Source organism: Molothrus aeneus, chromosome 3 (assembly GCF_037042795.1).
Source record: "Molothrus aeneus isolate 106 chromosome 3, BPBGC_Maene_1.0, whole genome shotgun sequence".
Taxonomy (NCBI): domain Eukaryota; kingdom Metazoa; phylum Chordata; class Aves; order Passeriformes; family Icteridae; genus Molothrus; species Molothrus aeneus.
In genome coordinates this window covers 40,386,446-40,405,755 of record NC_089648.1, presented here as the reverse complement: position 1 = coordinate 40,405,755, position 19,310 = coordinate 40,386,446, and the positions used below count along the sequence as shown (strand labels likewise).

General features: G+C 35.4%; 1 protein-coding gene across 2 annotated transcripts in view; it reads right to left on the bottom strand.

Annotated features, from left to right (window-relative positions):
* TTC13 (tetratricopeptide repeat domain 13) overlaps positions 1 to 19,310 on the bottom strand; it is a 38,881-nt gene that overhangs the window by 2,558 nt on the left and 17,013 nt on the right. Inside the window, exons 9-22 of one of the 2 annotated variants that reach the window (XM_066546741.1) lie at positions 18,780 to 18,862; positions 17,610 to 17,751; positions 16,209 to 16,383; positions 15,638 to 15,794; positions 15,236 to 15,366; positions 14,776 to 14,908; positions 14,190 to 14,282; positions 9,935 to 10,018; positions 8,424 to 8,508; positions 6,030 to 6,139; positions 4,564 to 4,699; positions 3,805 to 3,884; positions 2,597 to 2,675; positions 1,008 to 1,087 (exon numbers count right to left, since the gene is read on the bottom strand). In XM_066546741.1, the coding sequence (XP_066402838.1) occupies positions 1,008 to 1,087; positions 2,597 to 2,675; positions 3,805 to 3,884; positions 4,564 to 4,699; positions 6,030 to 6,139; positions 8,424 to 8,508; positions 9,935 to 10,018; positions 14,190 to 14,282; positions 14,776 to 14,908; positions 15,236 to 15,366; positions 15,638 to 15,794; positions 16,209 to 16,383; positions 17,610 to 17,751; positions 18,780 to 18,862 (1,568 nt within the window). The remainder of the gene's footprint in view (positions 1 to 1,007; positions 1,088 to 2,596; positions 2,676 to 3,804; positions 3,885 to 4,563; positions 4,700 to 6,029; positions 6,140 to 8,423; positions 8,509 to 9,934; positions 10,019 to 14,189; positions 14,283 to 14,775; positions 14,909 to 15,235; positions 15,367 to 15,637; positions 15,795 to 16,208; positions 16,384 to 17,609; positions 17,752 to 18,779; positions 18,863 to 19,310) is intronic. The other variant, XM_066546742.1, reaches the window with a different exon arrangement.

Sequence of the window (19,310 nt, the reverse complement as noted above, 5' to 3'; positions counted from 1 at the left end):
CGGTTTTTACCACAGAGAACCATCATTGGCTCACAGAATGTTTGGTAAGCTCACGTTGATTGTTTTCTGTGACTTTTTCCTTCGTGTCACCTGCTTTCCTAGAGGACTCACTTCATGGCTTCCCCAGGGATCAAAATGAGGCTGACCAGCCTACAGTTTCTCTGGGCTTCCTTTTGGCTTTCTTGAAGAGGAACTCAAGATTACCTTTCCTGCAGTAACCAAGACTGTCCCCTGATGTGCACCATGTTTCCAAGATTATAGATGGCCCTGTAAGGACCTCGGCCAATTCTCTCAGAACTCTTTAAGTGCCTTGACCCTAACTTGAAGCATACTAGAACTGGTGTTGTGTCTGGCCTGATTTTTAGATTTTGTATGGGGAATAACAACTAGGGGACCAATTAAATACACCCAAATCATAATATTAATTCCTTGTCAATCTATGCAGTATTAAATTATAAATTCATATGAAAATCAAAAATTTGAAGCATTGCACAAAAGTCATGCACCTATACTAAGTAATGTAATTCTCCATATTTAAAATGTCTACCTACTTTGAAAACACTTAATCTCCAAATCAAAACAGAACTAAAGGATAAGCAAATTACTTTGGATATACAGTCTGAAGAGATTTAAAATAAGAATTTGAAAAATGGGTCAAAAATTTCCCCTTGCCTTGTTCACTCATTGCCAGTGATAAGCCATAATATAAAAAGACAGATATAACCCACTGGATAAAATGAAGAAAACATTAACCCAAACAATTTCCTCAGAGAGCTTACTCACATAACTGGATGTCTAGACTATTAACTACTCTGTTAGACTAGAAATACACTACTGTGTCTGTAAATGCAAATCTTCTCATCAATTCCTAAAGAGTGTTAAAATATACACTGAATCCTTTACTAAACTCGTAATTTCTAAGTAACATTTCTTAGTATAGGTTTGAATTTTACATATAGTCTTTCATATTTTATTTCCCCATTCCCCATCTGAACAAAAGGATTTACCTTTTTAGATTCATCCAGCTCCTTGCTATTTTGGTAAATGCTTCAGACCCTGGTGCTGTCATGGCTTCAAAATCAACCAGCTGAAAATTCAAGAAAACAAAAGAAATATTAAGAAATTACAGAATTTTTAAGTTCTCTAACTTCAGGAAGGGCTTTGAGGGCTGTGCTACCTATATTCTTGGTAAGACAGGAGTAAGCTTACAAACCAGTCTATGCCCTCACTACTTTGTCCCTCACCATCTGTTTGAAGCATTCAAGCCAGACACTAAAATTCTCTGTGGGTTTGCACACCCCAACACAACCAATACTGGGAGCTACACTGGTCATGGCTACTGAATGACTTGCCAGGCAACAACAGGACTCTGGGCACCTTTGACTTCAGACAAATGAATTTTCAGCCTGAAAATTCCCGTTGTCGTAACTCTGCGACCAGATTAGCCCTTCTAACAACTCAGGGAAAAAACAAACTCCAGTTTCATTCCACCATTTCTTCCACATCATGAAAGCTTTTCTAAAAAACAAGTTTATTCATATTCTGGCATATTCTGTTTCAGGAAAAACCCTCAAATGTAAAGATATCCCCCCCAGTGATCCTGTAAGTCAGAAATCCTGCTTAGTAGTAATCCTGAAACTGTTTGCCTGCATAAAATCAGTCAGCAAAATACTACTCTATCAAGTCCTAAGAAAATACTTAAGAAACCCCACAGAAGTGTTTTACCTTAACTTGAACTCCCACAGAATGGGGAAGATACCAGCTTAATGATGTACTGAAAAGAAGCTTTCTTGCTTGCTAAGCAAATGCTGTTTGCTCTTAAAAGCTACTAGAGTTCATTGCACTCAAAGGAGTACATTGTTTTCAGGGCTTTCTAAAACAAAAGAGAAAATCACCCTTTCTTCACTTATCCATGCAGGGTATTTTCTTCAACAACTTGGATTCTTACTGGAATTTTACTGATTCTTTTGACAATACATTAAGGAGACAGAGGTGTTCTCAATCCTTTCATGCTGAAAAGGTAATACAGCTAACAACCCCCAAGTGTCAAAGAAAAGGAAATCCTTTATTAAACAAGGTGGTATAATACTCAAATAGAGTCACTTAAAAACCAGGACTTAGTTTGACTTCAGCAGAATACAGAGGGGAAGTTGCAAATCCACCTCTACTAACCAAGCCCTAAAAGCTCTACAATACACTCAGAGTACAGACAGAAAATTTCTGCTGTGCACCAGAAGAATCACTAATTCTGCCCCAGTATTCTCTGAACCCTTCTCAAAGCAAGCTGAAAAGAGCAGCTCAGCACACTGGAAATGCTTCAGTAACAGATCTGTAATTCCTTTTGGACCAAACTGCTACAATTTGACTAATCCACATTAGGGCACATGCCATCTCCAAATTCACCAGCTGTCAGAACAGCAATGGAATTTTCAATACTCTCTCTCTCAGGCTGCAAGACACGATGGCATGCAGCTGACCCATGTCCAGCAAATAAGCATGCAACTTCTGTTCCTTTTTACAGCTCTTTCCCCACATTTAAAAGTATTATCTCCTCCATCAAGACTGAGCTAATGCACTTTGATATTTTGATACTTGCCTTTCCTTTAGGGATTTTCCCTGATACTTCTTTTCCACTTGCCATTAGTGCTCCCATGATCACTGAATAGGCTATCACACTAAAAAAAATAAAATTAAAAGCAACAAATGGAGTAGAAGTCTTTCCATAATTCTATTTTAGACTACAAAAGAAATGGAACACAGTATTGTTTCATAGAAGGCTAGTAAAGATTACTGTGCCAGTTATTTTAGAAGGAAAAACAACAAGCACAAAACACTTAAAAAGTGAAATCCCTGTAATTATCCAACATCACTAGAATGAAAGTTAGGAATCTATGGAGTTTTACTACTGTTTTCTACATTAGTCAGAACCATATTTTCAGACTTTGGAGCTCTTAAGACTCTACAGGGCTGAAAACAAAGTAGACTCCTGTTTCCAATAAGATCAGCTGTAGCCCAGAAGAGTTTATGAACTCTACTCCAATAGAGCTAGAGGCACTGTAAAGCTATTCAGTTATTTCATTTTTAACTTAATTTTTTTTTGAACTGCGAATCTCAGACAGAATGTCTCCTAATTTTTACATTCTATAAGATAAATGCAAAATCTGATTATAAAATCCCAAAATCTCAGGGTTTTTTTCATACTGAACTGTATCTAGAACTAAGATTAAAGATGTTAAGTGCTTAAGTGCTTTGTGGAACAGAGATTCAGAATAGTCTTACATGTAAGCAGGTTTGCATTAAACTAGAATTCCAGTTGAAGAGTTCTGTGATGTATGGAACTTTATCCAACAGTTTCATCTGGTGGCCTTAACAGTTGCAACAATTTACTAAAATAATATTTTAGTGTACTTCATTGAAGCAAGTTATGCCAAAGTATATTTCATTTTAAATACACATTTCAGAAAAACTTCCTAAGTGAAATTACAGTGGTGTAACACAATATGGATTAGAAAACCAAGCATTAAAATTTAAAAATAACACTTCTCAATGTGTGAGCTGAGACTACTCATCATTTTAAATTTACATGCAGCTATGAATAGTTACCATTAGCAATTACAAACTAGCATTTAAACCAGTACCAAGTCAGTTCCCATTGTCACAGCAGCACAAAAGGAAAAGCTGTGAAGGGCACACAGCTCTATTAAAAATAATATTAATATTAAAAAATACATTAAGATACTGCAAGGCATGGACATCGTACAGCAGGCAACAAAGGTAACAGAGATGATGAATACCAACACTAACCTGGATCCTCTTGAAAGCGGCATTAAATTATAGAAGTAATAAACTAGTGACAGGATCAAGTTGCAAACAGCATCTACTTCCTAAGAGAAGAAAAAAGCATGAATTAAAGATAATTTAATAGCCAGGTAATACCTTACAAAGATATACATTGCAAAGTCATACATTACCACAAGTATTTTTAAGAACCATTTTAAGAGCCATTTTCCAATGTGAAAATGTCAAATAATGAAACTGAAGTCTGATTAGCAGAAGCTTGAACAAACTACTTTGTTGTATCTTTAACATTTAGGTGAAACACAGTTCATCTATACATCTATTAAAGGATGAAAAAGAAAAAGCTCATATGTAGTCAGACTGTCCTAGCACATAAAATCAACACAAACCCAATTCTAGAGCTTCTCACGAATTCATGTTACTCATCTTATATGTAACCACCGTGAGCCAAACCCTCAACAGTACTTACAGGGATGATGGCAAAGGTGAACACAGGCCCATGAGAAGAATAAGAAACAACCAGAACACACTGCAATACTGAGACCTTGCCTGGACACTCCCTAGTACTGCAGGCAAAGCCCAGCAAATTTTAAAACAACAGATCGAATGACAGCAACTTCTTACGGTACTTGTCATAACTGAGTTTAAGTAACTTTATTACCTATGAACTCTGTCAAAAACTGTTACAACTGGGACTATTAAACAGAGAGTATAAAAACATAAAAGGCTTTTTTAAGGAATTAATAATTGCTTGAACAGCTTTACCCCCAGCTCTGCAGACAGAATTAGAATTTTTCCTTTAGCTGTTAGATCCTTATATAGTGCATCTATTTCTGCATGATACAGCTGTGTTCTTTCTTCTGTCGTCTGAGTTTCTACTGAAAATAGTATGTTCCCCACTCTGTTGAGCAAATGAAAAAGAAAAGGAGGTAAGACATTTTTTGAACAGAACTTGATGCATATTCAGGCTAAATTACAAATCTACTACAGTTACACATCACCTTTTCCCTATCATCTTCCTTAAGCATGTGCATTACTTCCCATTTAATTAAAAATCCCCAAAAATCACTGAATAAAAAATGCTACATCAATCCTAAGTTTTAAAGAATGCATAAAGACTGCTACCTAATCACAGATGAAGTATTTACATTGAAGAACACCTGACAAGCATTAGTGTTTCACTTGAATTGTGGGCAAAAAATAAGAAATATGAAATTTTAAAATATCTTCATGGACTTAGGATTTTTGTATAGAATGTTGAATGTAGTTTTCTTCATTTCTAACAGGATTGTTTTGGTATAAAGCAGTTACCAACTATGGATCAAAACAGACTGAATGACACTGAACGAAGTTTGTCCAGAACAAAGTTAGGCTATTTACTGACAACAAAATGTTTTCCTCAAAAGAGTGAGGCCCTATATTTAATGCCCTTTCATCATATATAAGCCTGTAATTTAGAATGTAAAATAAAAAAACAAGAGATACATTAATATTTTAGTAGGGAAGTTTGGATTCCATGCCACTCATTGAAAGCGCATAAATTCTGGGAAAAATCCCAATGCATAGAATTTAACTTTTTTTAATAAACTCTTTACTTAATAGATTGACAGTGCTTCTGAGCTTCAATTTGCTCACTTTCAGAAAGACAAGGAATCAGAATCCATAAAGTGAGACATTTACTGTCTCATCCAGAGAGTGACCCAAAACCTCCTAACTGTATTCTCACACATTCAGGTATTATTTAAATTTTCACTTGCAGATAGAAGGTCTGCAAACATCTCAAACATAAATAAGTCAAAATCTCAAATAGAAGACAGTGTCTTTTATTCTTAGATCACAGAAATTTCCCTTCCATTCAGGACTTCTCAGTCAACACAAAAGACAAAGTCTCACAAGAAGAAATGCATTTTGATATGTATAAAGACTGAGGTAATTGATATTTTTCTCCTTTAGGCATTTTATAGTCTAAGCTGAAAACAAGGTCTCTTATCACTTTTGTGCTGTATGTTTGAGAATCAACTCAGTTCCATCAGTGTTATCTAAATTCCCTTTTTGTTGAAAACACAACAGGAATCAAGCCCTCAAATGAATAAACTTCAGTTATTTACAAAAATGCCACTAGTGAAAAACAAAACCCACTTTATGTGAACAGAAATGGCATTTCAGACATTTAATTGCTAATAGTTCATCACTGCTTAATGTACCCTAACCCTTGAAAACAGTGAACATACTTATCTCCTGTTATTGTAATTGTGAATCCATCATATTCTTTCCCTTGATCCTTCAGGCTGGGAACTTTTGTGTTCACAGTGAACCCATCTCTGGTTTTACTGTTAAACTGCTTTCAAAAGAAAAAAAAGTAATATTAGAGGTAGCAGAGGCTGCCTACCTATTGCTTTGAAGCACATAAAATAAATGGAGTAGAAATGAATATAGACAACTTACAGAACAGAAAAAAGTTACTGTCAGTGACATTATTTCATTCATCCTTTATTTCCTTCTGAATGGAAACCATAAATACTGAATGAGGCACAGTGGCATTCAACTTTATAATTAAATAGTGAATAAAATGTGCTGTTTATGAAAAGCCACTGTACAAAGCAGTTCAAGTTGTACAGATTTGTCCCCAAGTTGCATGTTGTTGATGGCAACCTTTTGGTGCAACCATGTAAATGGAAAAGCAGGAATCTGAGACCCCATTTTATGTTTACACTAAGAAGTGGCTGCATTAGTCAAAGTGTGAATTCCAGAATAAAACTCAAAGCAACAGTTTCTTAACTGTGATCCAGTTTCAATTGATGTTTATTCTCATCAGAGGGAAAATATCTCTAGGTTTAAGAATTTTACAAAGCTACATTATCTAAGACTAACACTGTAGCCATACAGTTGTATAAATCAGGCAGAACTGCATTTAAGTAAAGCCAAAATCCCAGCTTTCCACATACAGCATTTGCCAGCTACCCAAATAACCAAATTACATCGCTATCAGAAAGACATTAATTTTACATAGGCACTAATGAAACTAGTATGGACTAGTGTTTACTCATGCAGTCATTTGTATTAACCCAAAACCTGTGATCTAGGGTGTTTTGTTTCAAGAGAATCTGCATTTATTTTAAGGAACAAAAAGTCTCTAATGAGACAGCATTCCACTTTGATACAGTCTGGAATGGGACGCATGAAACTCAAACCAGACCAAAATGTACAGGTATGGAAACTGCTGCCAGTTAAGACATTTACTTTGAAATAATAAATGTACAGTCCACTGGGTTTATATATTTTCATCACTTTCTTGGAGTAACCTGTATTTTTAAAATCCACTGGTAGCATTTTTTCTAGCCTACAATTCAAAAGTAACCAGATTAGATAGATGCCCTACAGGGTCCTACTTGCACATTTGTGTGTCAGGAGGGAACACTTAGCTGCCCACCCCAACATCTACTACTTCTTCAGCGAAAGCTTTGTTAAGGTTCAGTTTGTATCCACCTGGCTTCATGTTTCAAAGCCAAGAACAAGACAGTACTATAAAAAGGGCCTCTTAAATTGGGGTGTCTTCAAAGAACATATATTCACAACACATTTTAAAACCCAGAGAAAAACGTAGTGCTTAAACCACATAGCTCCTGCAAAGATAATTGCAGTGCATGAGCGAGCACTAATATCAAGAACTCATCCAAACCCAGACAGTCTGTCAGGAGCAGCAGCAAGGCAGCTTCAGAGATTTCTGCTCTATGGCAACCCAGCTGCTTTGCTTAGATACAAAATTCCAATGTGGACACACAAGATAAGAAAGTAAAGAATTTGTCTCTATTTAGCATAATGGTTTCTTCCCAAATTTTATTCTGCTCTGATTAAAATCCTGTACAATCCTTTAAAAAGACATACTTTGTAACTTTGTTTCCCCAACCCCACCCCAGATTAATTTGGAGGGGCGGGGGGGGGGGCTAGGGGGGAACAACTTTTACTTAAACCCAGCTCAAGACTTACTACTCAAGTTAAGATAAGAGTATAAATCATTTTGCAGGTCATATATCCAAAGCCTTTTTACAAAGACCACCAGCAGGAGGAATAAAACCTGCAAGTTTCCCACTCCTTTTTTGGCAAGTCATCCTAAACTCAAAAATGTTATCCAGGATTTCATTTTAGCTGTCAGTCACAAAGATCAACTACTCCCCCACTTCCCTGTGCCAGCCCCATCACGTACTGAGCTATATCAATGAACCTAAAAGTAAAAAGAGTTTCCGTATTCCTAATCCTACAGGCACATCAATCAATTTTTCTCCTTCCTCTTGCACAGGCACAGAGTGAGCCCACTCTGGCAGATCTGACCACAAAGCCTCTTGGGTTGAGAAGGTTGGTTTCAAAGAATTACACTTAACATTTTGGTTTCCCATTATTTTGTTACCAGTTCACAGTTAGGCCAAGGATTTCAAATATACATCACCCATTCACACATACCAAAGGGAAGATCCAACCCTATATATCCAGATTTGGAGTAACCTGAGCTAGAATTTCCAGTTACTCTTTTCAAGTTTATATACAATGGTTTTATTTTGAGGAACTAAATATCTTCCAGAACACATTTTACGTTTTTTACCATATATTAAACTTTTTCTGTAATTTACCTTCATTATAGGAAGAAGATCTTCTACTTTATGTACCTTTTCCAAAGCTTCTCGAACCTCTAGCAGTCCTTTTGGATTATTAGCACTGGAAAAAAATCAAATATGAAATACAACAGTTGAACACATGTAGCATTTCTGGAAATTCACATACCTTTAACCTAATCAGCCATACTTAAGTAAGTTGTTGAAAATTAATGATTTATTTTCTGAAAATAAGTTCCCTTATACTTGTCTACATGCTCTCCTACATTTCAAAAACCAATTTTCTCCTGTATCAGCTCAGCTTATTTTTTCAGCTTCAAATCTCAATTTCAGTATTCAGATCTATCTTATGTTAATCAACTACTCTGTCTTACTCTTGCTGTTGACCACTCTAAAGCATCAAACAGTGTTTGCATGAGTGTGGGTGGGCAGGGGGTTCTAGGTAAGGAAAGATGGAAGTAGAAGAGAGTTAAAATTAGAAATATTCTTCACAAAATATACACATCTGTGTAGACTCAAAGGCAAGTAAATACTCCAGATGCAGGCACAGCTGGATCATGAAGAAACCTGTTGAATTACTGCTCTAGTAATTATTAATTACACTATACAAGATTTTTAGAAGAGAATTCTTTTAGGAATCACACCACAAACTAGTCTGGGTTAAGGTCAAATGCTAACTGGGCTTACTCTGAACAAACTTTCTAGCAACAGAGGACAGAGTGCCAGCTACATATTTTCAGCAACTATCATAAATTTCTAAAACTTGAACATTTTCAATAGTTACAAGGATTTTCTGCACTTTCATTTTTGATATTTAAGTAGCATAATGAGATGGAAAAACAGAATTCAGTATTTATAAAAGTTACCAGACCAAAGGAAAACTAGAGGGTTTAAAGGTAAAAGAATTTTTTAGTTTTTTATGTTATCAGAACACTGTACTGGATTCAGCACCCATGCCAACATCAATTTTCATATTACCTTTAGTCATATTATTTCATTTAAGAGTCTACAACTCTCTTCAGTTCCAGGACACCATCTACCAACCCATCAATGTAACAGATAGTAAAGATTCTCTGCTCATTTAAAATGAGTTGTCAAACACCTGTTTCAATGAAAATTACCCTCCATATCTTCATTTATCTTTTTTCCTCACTTCTTAATAAATTTATCTCAATAGTCAGAGTAACTGTACTTGATTCTACCAGGAGGAAACCAAACATCTTTAATAAATCATATGCTTAGAAAGAATAGAGATCCAATCATGACAGAACCATGGCCACAAATTTAAGTTATTAGTTTCTAGGTATACCATAATTCAGAGTTTTTCCTATTAATTTAAGTTTCTTTATGTAGCAATGAAAACCGTTTTCCATTTCCAGCAGAAATTAAAACAATTATACATGCTAAGGAAACCAGAACTTACTAAACTGAGAAAAAAACCTTTCAGACTTTGTGAAATGAGTATTTTGTAAAATTCAGATCACTATTACCAGGGGAACAAAGCAGGGGGCAAAAAAATTGTCATTTACCCATGATAAACAAGGATCCTGTCTTTGATAAAATGAAGAATTTTCTCAAAGTATTCCAGGTACCGCATGTTAATGACCTGTCCCCTACAAAGAAAAGAAAGGGTTTTTTTCAAGTCTTGTTTTCCAACCCAACATTCCAGGACACAAATATTACTCATTAATATTTGACACAATTTTATTCACAATTGCTCTGTAAATTAAAGGAGTGAACCACGTAGGATTTATCTACGTGGTAAATTGCCAATCTCCCATTTTAAATATAGATTACATAGTGAACTTGCTCAAACTCATGTATCATTACAATTGGTGTTCTGTGATAAACTACATTCCATGCATATTTCTCCATTTTTAGTGTGCCCGATTCCAGCAAATCTTATCTATGTACTATAATTATCAATTTGTACAAGATATAATCTTCCCTAGACTCATAGATACAACACAACTAGAAAAGAATTCTCAATTGGCACATCTAGAGAACCAACACGCTCCAGCTTACATATTTGTCCATATATATGTTGATCTGCTCTGCTCTGACTGTCCACATATATTTTTCTTTATTCACCTATGTTCCTCTATATTGAACTATTTTTGCTTTTAATCCCAAGAATTACAAGTAGTAACTGAAAAAAAAAAACATTAAAAGGTGTTGCTTTTTCCCTTGGACTACTAAGTTTAAAAAAATAAAAATCAATATTAAAATGTGGTAGAAACCTGTTAGGATTATAACCACTCTGAGAGGAAAATTTACATACCATTACTGCATTTGTAGGAGTCCTTCCTCTTCTCCCAGTCTACAAAACAAGATTTTATAAAGCAAGCGTTATCGCTCTCTGAGGAAGCAAAACCACTGTCAATCACAGGAAGCTGTGTGCACCTAGCTTTTTCTTTCCACTTTAAGGGATTTTTGTCAGCTCAAGTCCCTGTCTAATGTCTCACTTGACAGTCTCTCACCTTAGGAGGCCTAGTCTCAGAAAACCAGCAGAATCAGTCCTCAAAAACTGAACAGAATTAGAACACATACACATATCTGCACATAGGAAAGGGAGGCAGGGAAAGCGGAAGGATGAAGACAAATCTAATATACAGAATTTGCCCTTGTTGTACGTCCCATCCTTTTCCATCTGTATTAAAAAATATCTGTACAACAGGCAGTAGTGTGTCAATATAAGGAAGTGGGTTCTCCTTTAGTGTCATCTTGGAAAATACATCCAAAGCAGACCTATCCTCTATAAGGCCATCGAGAAGCTGTTGTACCAAGAAAGAATTTTGGTGGGTGGTCAAAAGTGATTTGTGTTTATTCCCACTCTTTCTTCTTGTTTAGTAAACATTACTATCAAGAATTCAAAAGTTGCAGTGTTCCAGAGTGCCTCTGTTTCCCACAAGAACATTAAGCATATCATTAATGTTTAGCTGATCACAAATCCTTGCTTTGTCTATGAAATCAGCTAAAGCTTTCCAAAACATTTTTGCTACTTTAAATCAAACTTACTAGCTTTGATCATTTAAGCCAGAAAGGAGATAAGCCAAACTCACCCTTGTCTATGGACCAACAAAGAGACAGCTGACACACTTGCATCTTGAGAACATTAAGATCTGAAATCCTATCAAAAATTGTGAAATGCAAGATGTTTCTTATATATCTTTTTAAAAAGGTCCCCAAATTGACACAAAACAAACAAAAAAGGTTTTTATTTTCTGACACACTCCAAACATTTTGCCATTCTGGAAAAGAAAAAAAGATTGATTCAGCAGACACTGAATGCTAATGCCTCCATGACAAGACTCATTTGACAGGAATCACTGAACAATACTGGACTTCCAATGGAAAGAATTCGAGTAAAGAAAAAGATTGTGCTAACAGACAAGTAATCTAAGTATTTCTACCCACAGAAATTCCTGGTGTACAATCCAGATGAAATAAAACCTAGAGACAGCTTGAGCTCAGCATGACTAGATCTTTTACAAATGCTAGAAGAACACCCAACTCCTGTTGCTACAATTCTCATTTGACTGAACAGCTTTTATCTTAATATACACAATAACCATGCAAACTGCTATTTGTCAGCCTAAATCTACTGTTACACCTGGCTGTCAGGTAGCCATGCTGTTTTAGAAAGAATTCAGCCTTAGTCATATGGGTATGAGAATAGCTTTCAAACTATAACCTAACTATAAAACAAAGTATATGTTCCTGAAGGACAGTCAAAAGACCATAAAGCAACCTCAGTTATCAAGAAAATGGTATTAGCTCTGTACCCTATTAGTCTTTTCAATCAGCAGCCATTTTACAAGCTGAGTAATGTAAAAAGGAAATTATACAAATCTGTGTAATTCTTTAAGAAAAAACTGTCATTTAGAAATCTGTGAACTAGAAGATGCTTCAAAACTGTGAAAAAACAACTATTACTGCTTAATAGGTTCATTTATTTTATCCCTCACATCATGTGAAATAATCAGGATGGAGCCAAAAGCAGAAACAAACAATAGAAAGCTGATCAAAGTGGTTATTACTTAAGGCTGGAGAATGACCAAACAGGTTTCCAGAGTCAAAAAGAATGCAATCACCATCCAGTACTAAAGCAAAAGCAACTCTTAAGACAGTGGTATTTAGGCTGCTTCAAATCTATTGTTTCTTCAAAACCAGCATTTTTCAGAGAACCACTACTTAGCTATCAAACAAGCACAACCAAAATGCTGATGAGATCCCCAATAACCAAGGCTGAGCCAAACCAAAAAGGTTAGCATTAGGTTCACTGTGGGCCTACAATTCTCAATGTTCATGAAACTTAATTCAGACTTCTATAAAATGACCAAAACAGCTGTAACAGTACATCTTCAGTTTTGCCAGCATTCTCTGATGAAAGGAGAACAAGTACCCTGGCCACTCCAAAACCAGAGTTCCTGACAGAGATTCTGTACAAGGACATATTTCCGCAGAATAAACGTTCAGTATTCATTTCAGGATGTTAATTAAGTGTTGTTACATGAATGCCTTTCTGCCAATACAGATCACCTAGAAGTTAGGCTTTTACTCTCCCATTTAGAAATAAAACCATGAAGAAACAGGTGAAGTGTGGAATGCATCTCTGTCTCCAAGTACAATGGCTGTGGTTTCTGCTGCACTGTACATATGAAGAGAGAAATGCAGCAAAGATGGAAACAGCTTGGAGCCCAAATGTAACCCTTGGCTGGGGTGAAGAGAGAAGCCTGAGCACAAGGCTGTTCAGAAAGCAACACATCTTGCAAAGTTAAATCATCTGCACTGGAATTTAATGCTGCATTAACCATTCCAAGTAAAGGAGAGGCTGCTAGGGTCCATTCCATAGACTGGAAGGAAGAGTGAGGACAAATCCTCATGAGCCTCTGCATATGATGATCAGAATATCTCTATTTTTCTATGCCTGAAATAATTCTTGATAAGGCTTTGTTTCCCTTATTCTCCTTTTTCAGTACAGCTTCTCAAAGAACAAAGAGACAGACATACATAAAAGCAGAATGACAGATCAAAGATTCAGTATTTCCTAGGAGGGGGTGGATTAAGATGAAACCTGGCTACATATTTACTTACACAAACACACTGCTCCTGTGATTGACAGTGATGTTGCCACATCGAGTCTATCACACTTGCACCACTTCAAGGGGGGTAGTAGCACTGTCATGACTACAAATACAGAGTTTTGCAGCATGGGAGAAGATGGAACGTACAACAGTGGTTGAATCTTTTAAATTTTACCTTTATTTGGAAGTGCAACTGTTACATTTCACAGGTTACTTATTTTATCATTTTTGCTTTACTTTGTTTACTTTGGCCTGCCTTGAAAACAAGTATGAGAACTGTTTTCCCTGTTCATTGTAAATCACTATTAAAACTAATAGAACAGCAACGTTTCAATACCACTGCCTTTGAGAGGCAGCATTGACAAAAATTACAACTATGATAAACTTAATAAAATGTTTACACTTAAGGTTACTTGGGAAATAAAAACAGCACGTGAAAATATGTATATTCTGGATCCTTTTTAGATACTGCTACAACTCAGTAATACAATTGCAATTCAGGAAAAAGAGGAAATGTTGTAAGGGAAAACTGTGCACAAATCCCAAATGTTCCATCAGAAATCATAAAATGAATCTTAAAGTAAAACAGTAAGCACATATACATTCAATGTTGTAAAATGCTGTTTCACAAAGAGTGGGCAATTCTGGTGCAACCCCGTAGTGTGTGTGGGAATGCTGTTTGGTGAAACTCTCATACCTGATTAAGTTAATGTGATTATTGAAACCTCTGCTAAGGCTCCGGGCAGGCATTTGGTCCAACCAAAGCACAGGCTGGTCAGGGTCAGCTATCCTACAAAGACAAAGGACATCAACATTGGCACACATTTCAATCCATGTAATATTTCTAATAAAGCTTTATTCACAGACAGAACAATTTTAGGCAAAAACCAGAATTCAGAGATTACAGAAAAGAACTTTTCCCAAAACACTGGTTTTTTTTCTTATAAAAACCATACAACTCAAACATTTGATGTTTCTGGAGTTGAAACTGTTAGTTTTTATTTGCCTTAGCTGCAATGGATCCTATGGTCTCTCATAGCTTTGCTTCAACTGGAAAATGCTATACCCTTTTTTTCCCTCCTTTACAGAAGAAGAAAAATGGAGTATTTTCAGAAGTGCACTCCTTTTCTTTTATCAGAACTACACCATCCTTTTATCAGAACTTTTCTAGTTACACAGTGGCAGCTAGTGTTCATTTTCTTGTCCATGACTGCAGCCCTTTGGTTATCTGGAGCACTCATCATTATGACAACCAGTCCAGGCTTGCCTTCTGTGACCATTACCTTCTCCACTTCACAGCAATATCAAACATATCTCTCCACTGCATCAGCCTGGTCTTCCCATTCATCCGAACTTTGGAGTTTGCCCAAGTCCGCTGCACAGCTTGCATTACTTCTAGAGTGGCCAGTCCCATTGCTGAGGTGAGGCACGAGGACAGAGGTACAAAAGAAACAGAAAACCAATTAGAGCTAAATACTCAGTGTTGCACAGACAGGAAAACTGAAGTGGGAAAGCAATGTATTTACAGGAATAGAATGGACAACATCAAAAAGTCTGGGAGATACTGATTTCCAATGCTCAGTTTGGTCAAGAAAATACTGACATAATAATTATTTTAAAGTTTCTATCTGATTTGAAAGAAACAGAGCATAAACCAAATTTGCAGATAGAAAAGATACAGCATTCAATTATCAGACTGACTCCCCTGCCCCCTCTCAAGTTTACAGAACATTTTCAGTATACCTCTATGTATCCTTTTATTTGGAAGAAATCCTGGTGTCTCATACTGCATCATGGAACCCAGATGATCAGCTACACATATGAGCTCTTGCACATCAGGCTTATAGCTTTCAAAATTCTGAAATAACACATCTCTTACAGAGGAGAAAAACATGCATCAGACACAGTTTGGTTATAAAAGTCCTGAAAGCATTTGGCAAACAAATCTGTGTTTTACAAATCAATACCATTTGTGTGAGAAACACTTTAAAGGATACAGAACACTCATTCCTCCTCCAGTCCACTGAACATACACATAGTATGTGGCAGTTACATGCAATATCTCAAATTAATTCAGTCTTACTGAATTCAATGGCAGACCCCCCCCCTCCATTTAAAATAAACCTTAAAAATAAAAATTCTCACTTTATATGTGGCTGTAACCCTGGCTGTTCTTCATAATTTTCTATAAGAAAAGGAAGATTTTTGGCCCAGTGATCCTTGAAATTTCCAGGCAGATCTGTATCAGTATTATACTCTGTAAGAGGGGTATCCAAATGTGCATGCAAATACCTAGAATACTCTGAAGGAAAGAAATAAAATTATTACTGTTTGCATAATCAGTTTACTTATGCCAGTAACAGTAACCAGGTTATATGCTTGGCAGTTAAACAACATCACTTAAATAAGTCATTATTTTTAGATAATATCATTTTTCTATTAGCCAATTTCCAAGATAGAAATAAGTCTTTTTCAACCAAGTATCACAACAATCTACATTTATATAGAAATGTATATTCTATTTCTGGATCTAGTTTTTAACTGTATGAACAATAAGAATCAGTGTATCTGTTTCTTAACATACATAGTCAACAGTGCTCATGAGAATGTACACTGTTTTCTCTAGAATGACCATAATTACAAGCAAGCTTGCACTTTTAGGGTCCTTGAAGGATTTAAGAAAATTTTTTAAAAACCCCAAATAATTCCAGCTTACCTCGGAGATATTTCACCTTCAGATATTCTGGACTGGCCTTCTGACCTGGTAGAGGATCATTTAACATAACTTTGGTCTGAGCTTTTATGCCTTCATAAAACTGTCCCATTGCAACATGGCTGAGACCCTTCATGTACTGGCACACTTCATTGTATGGTTCTAGCTGAAGGCATCTCTAGGAGATTAAAGGAACAAAGCACCCATAAATCAAGAGACAGAAAGATTATCTTCAAATAATCCAACCTGTCTGGCCAGAAGACATGTGAAAAGATTTATTGATTATTAAGATCCACTTCCATCATAATTTTCTTTCAAATGCTGCTGAGCACTTAAATTGCTAGCAAATTTAAGAAAAAATATTTTCAGCTTTATAAAAGGGGAAAAAAACTGAAAACCCAAACCTTGCCAATGCAAATATGCCTTTGCATACTTTGATCTAACAATATAGCTGGGTGAAATTAGGCAAAATATACTCCTGAAAATATTGCAAATTATTTTGGGTTAAGTATATAGATATATATCTCTTCTGTCATTTCTCCCATTCATCTCTTCACTACTTCATGCATTAGTACACTTCTATGTTAGTCAGCTATTTACTGTATGTTAAACACACAGCAAATTCCTGTTTATGATTCAGAAATGAATACTCCAATTCTTCTAGTAATTACATGTTTTTAGAAGAGCATCTCCATCTCAGAAGTTGAAGTATCTTTTCAATTACATCAGTACCTATAAACTGGGTTATAGAAGGTGAATATGTAATAATGCACGTAAAGTGTTCTCCTTGGGATAAGCACAGACTCATTTGGAAAGGGATCTTATTTCATTCCTTGTTTTAAGAATATGGGCATACAAATAACATCTGCCTTTTTTTGCTCTGCCTCCAAAATAAGGCAATTATTTAATGCCAGTAGAGATAGGCAAGATTTTGGCAACATGAAAATTTCTGCAAGCACAATGAATCACAACATATGCTGAATTTTTCGGAAGAAAGAAAATACTCTAGAAAAATTAGATAAATATTTTAAGTTATTTTCAGCTGAAAATTACAGACTAGTACATTTTACCTTTTATCCAAAATGAAAAAACTTTAAGTTTTAAGTCAAAATATCAGCAAGAATACAATTACCAGTTTAAAAAGAAAAATAAAATATTTCAGTTAGTGCTTGGCTTTACAAACACATAAAACAGTTAAAGAAGCCACCTTAGTTTTAGCAAGATTGCATTTTTAATTACAAACTGTTAAGTTTTATCTTTTAAGACAGATTCAGAAAAGAATACTTCTAGTTCAAATGCCCACACAGAATGAAAAACTTTTAAATTTGTCCGTTTTATTGCACTTGTTGAATACAAGACCTTGTTAAAACATGTAAATTTTGTGTTTACTTAGGGCCTGCTTACCTTAAAATTCTTTAGTGCTTCATCTAAGCTACCATGATGATAAAGCATCATTCCCTTGAGCTGTAATGTCTGAACATGATTTTGATTCAGCAGTAAAGCCTTCTGGAAGCTCTCTGTAGCAGCATCAAAGTTGCCAAGCTCTCTAGGTGATTCCAGAAGATGGAAAGTGAAAAATACAGAAGGCAACAGTGACAAAAAAAAAATTGTTAAAGGTGATTTTAAGGTGTCCAAAGGGGATATCATTGAAGAGAAACAAAGCACTAAAGGAAAATTTCTATAACAAAAGCAGTAATTTTGCAACCATTCTCCTGTGGCAATAAAAGAACAGCTGCACAGAGTTTGTTACTCCCAGAAATATGTACTCTGAAATACAACCCCACAAGACCACAGATCTTCAAAATCCTCAGCAGACATTAAAACTATAAAATCACATACCTAAGGTATTTCTTCAGGAACTAAAGTAAATAAAACTTCCACACAAGCATTCTTGTAAAAAATTATCTTTAAGAGGACTTTTTAACTTTTAAAATACAAAAATGTTATTAAAAATTTACCAACTACTTAAATGCTGAGTAAGAAGAATGCATATGGTGTTTGAAAACTGAAACTAACTAAAAATTTACTGACTGGAATTACTCCAATGTGCAGGACAGCTATACATTTCAGCAGACAGTAAAAACAGTCACAGAGAAACTGTCATGAGAAAATTAAAATAGAAATAGTATACAGTTCAGTTTATCATAGTTTTTTAGTTCAGTAATTCAAAAAAGAGCAAGTTTTAAATACATTTGCCTGAAGAATTTTTAGCAGAATAGTGATTAACCACAGCTCTTTAGTTTCAAATAAATGCATGAACACCAAAGCCACTATATTTGAAGCAGGATTTAATCAGCTATAGCTCATGTTGTATTAACCCTTTCTATCATTTTAAAATCATTTAGCATACTTAAAACACAAAGAGCTCCCAGAGACTAAATTAAAAATACAAAGCAAACATAGAAATTCTTTATATTGAACATATCCTGACATAGCCATACCAACTGCCGGAGCTACCAAATATCACATTTGGTTCTGCACAACTTTGTAATAAATGTGTAAAACTTAGAGTGCATTTTAAAGAACACAACCAGATGAAAAAATGACTTTACAACTGCTTCTGAATATGAGTACCTGTAGGCTTGTCCGAGACTTTTATATGCATCTATGAAGTCTGCTTTCTGCTTCAGAGCTTCTTTGAAGGATTCAATGGCTTCCTACAGAAAGGGACCAACAGAAAAAATTGTAACTTACTACATTCATTAAATTTCAGCATCCTCAGTAGTTATTAGCTATGGAATTTATGGTTATATATCAAAAGCTTTGGAAGGAACAAACGAGGCATGAATTTATTACAAAATCTATAGAGTAAAAATTATTACATAATAAATGAAATACTGAAACATCCTTTACAGTACTGACAGATTTAGCTGAAATTCCTTTGTCTAATATGCAGTGGGAATGAGCAATTCCTTTAGCATTTTAATAGAGTTCAGAGATGAAATCCTTTCAGAGTTTGCTTTCAAGCACAGTCTGCTCCCAAAAGCAAAGCAGTCTCTCCTTACAGTCTTCTTTCTTCATTCATAACGCACCTCCTAAGTTTTGGAGGCCAAAAGACTCCTTCAAATCTGCACTCTGCCTTTAATTGTCTTATTGCATTCTGTG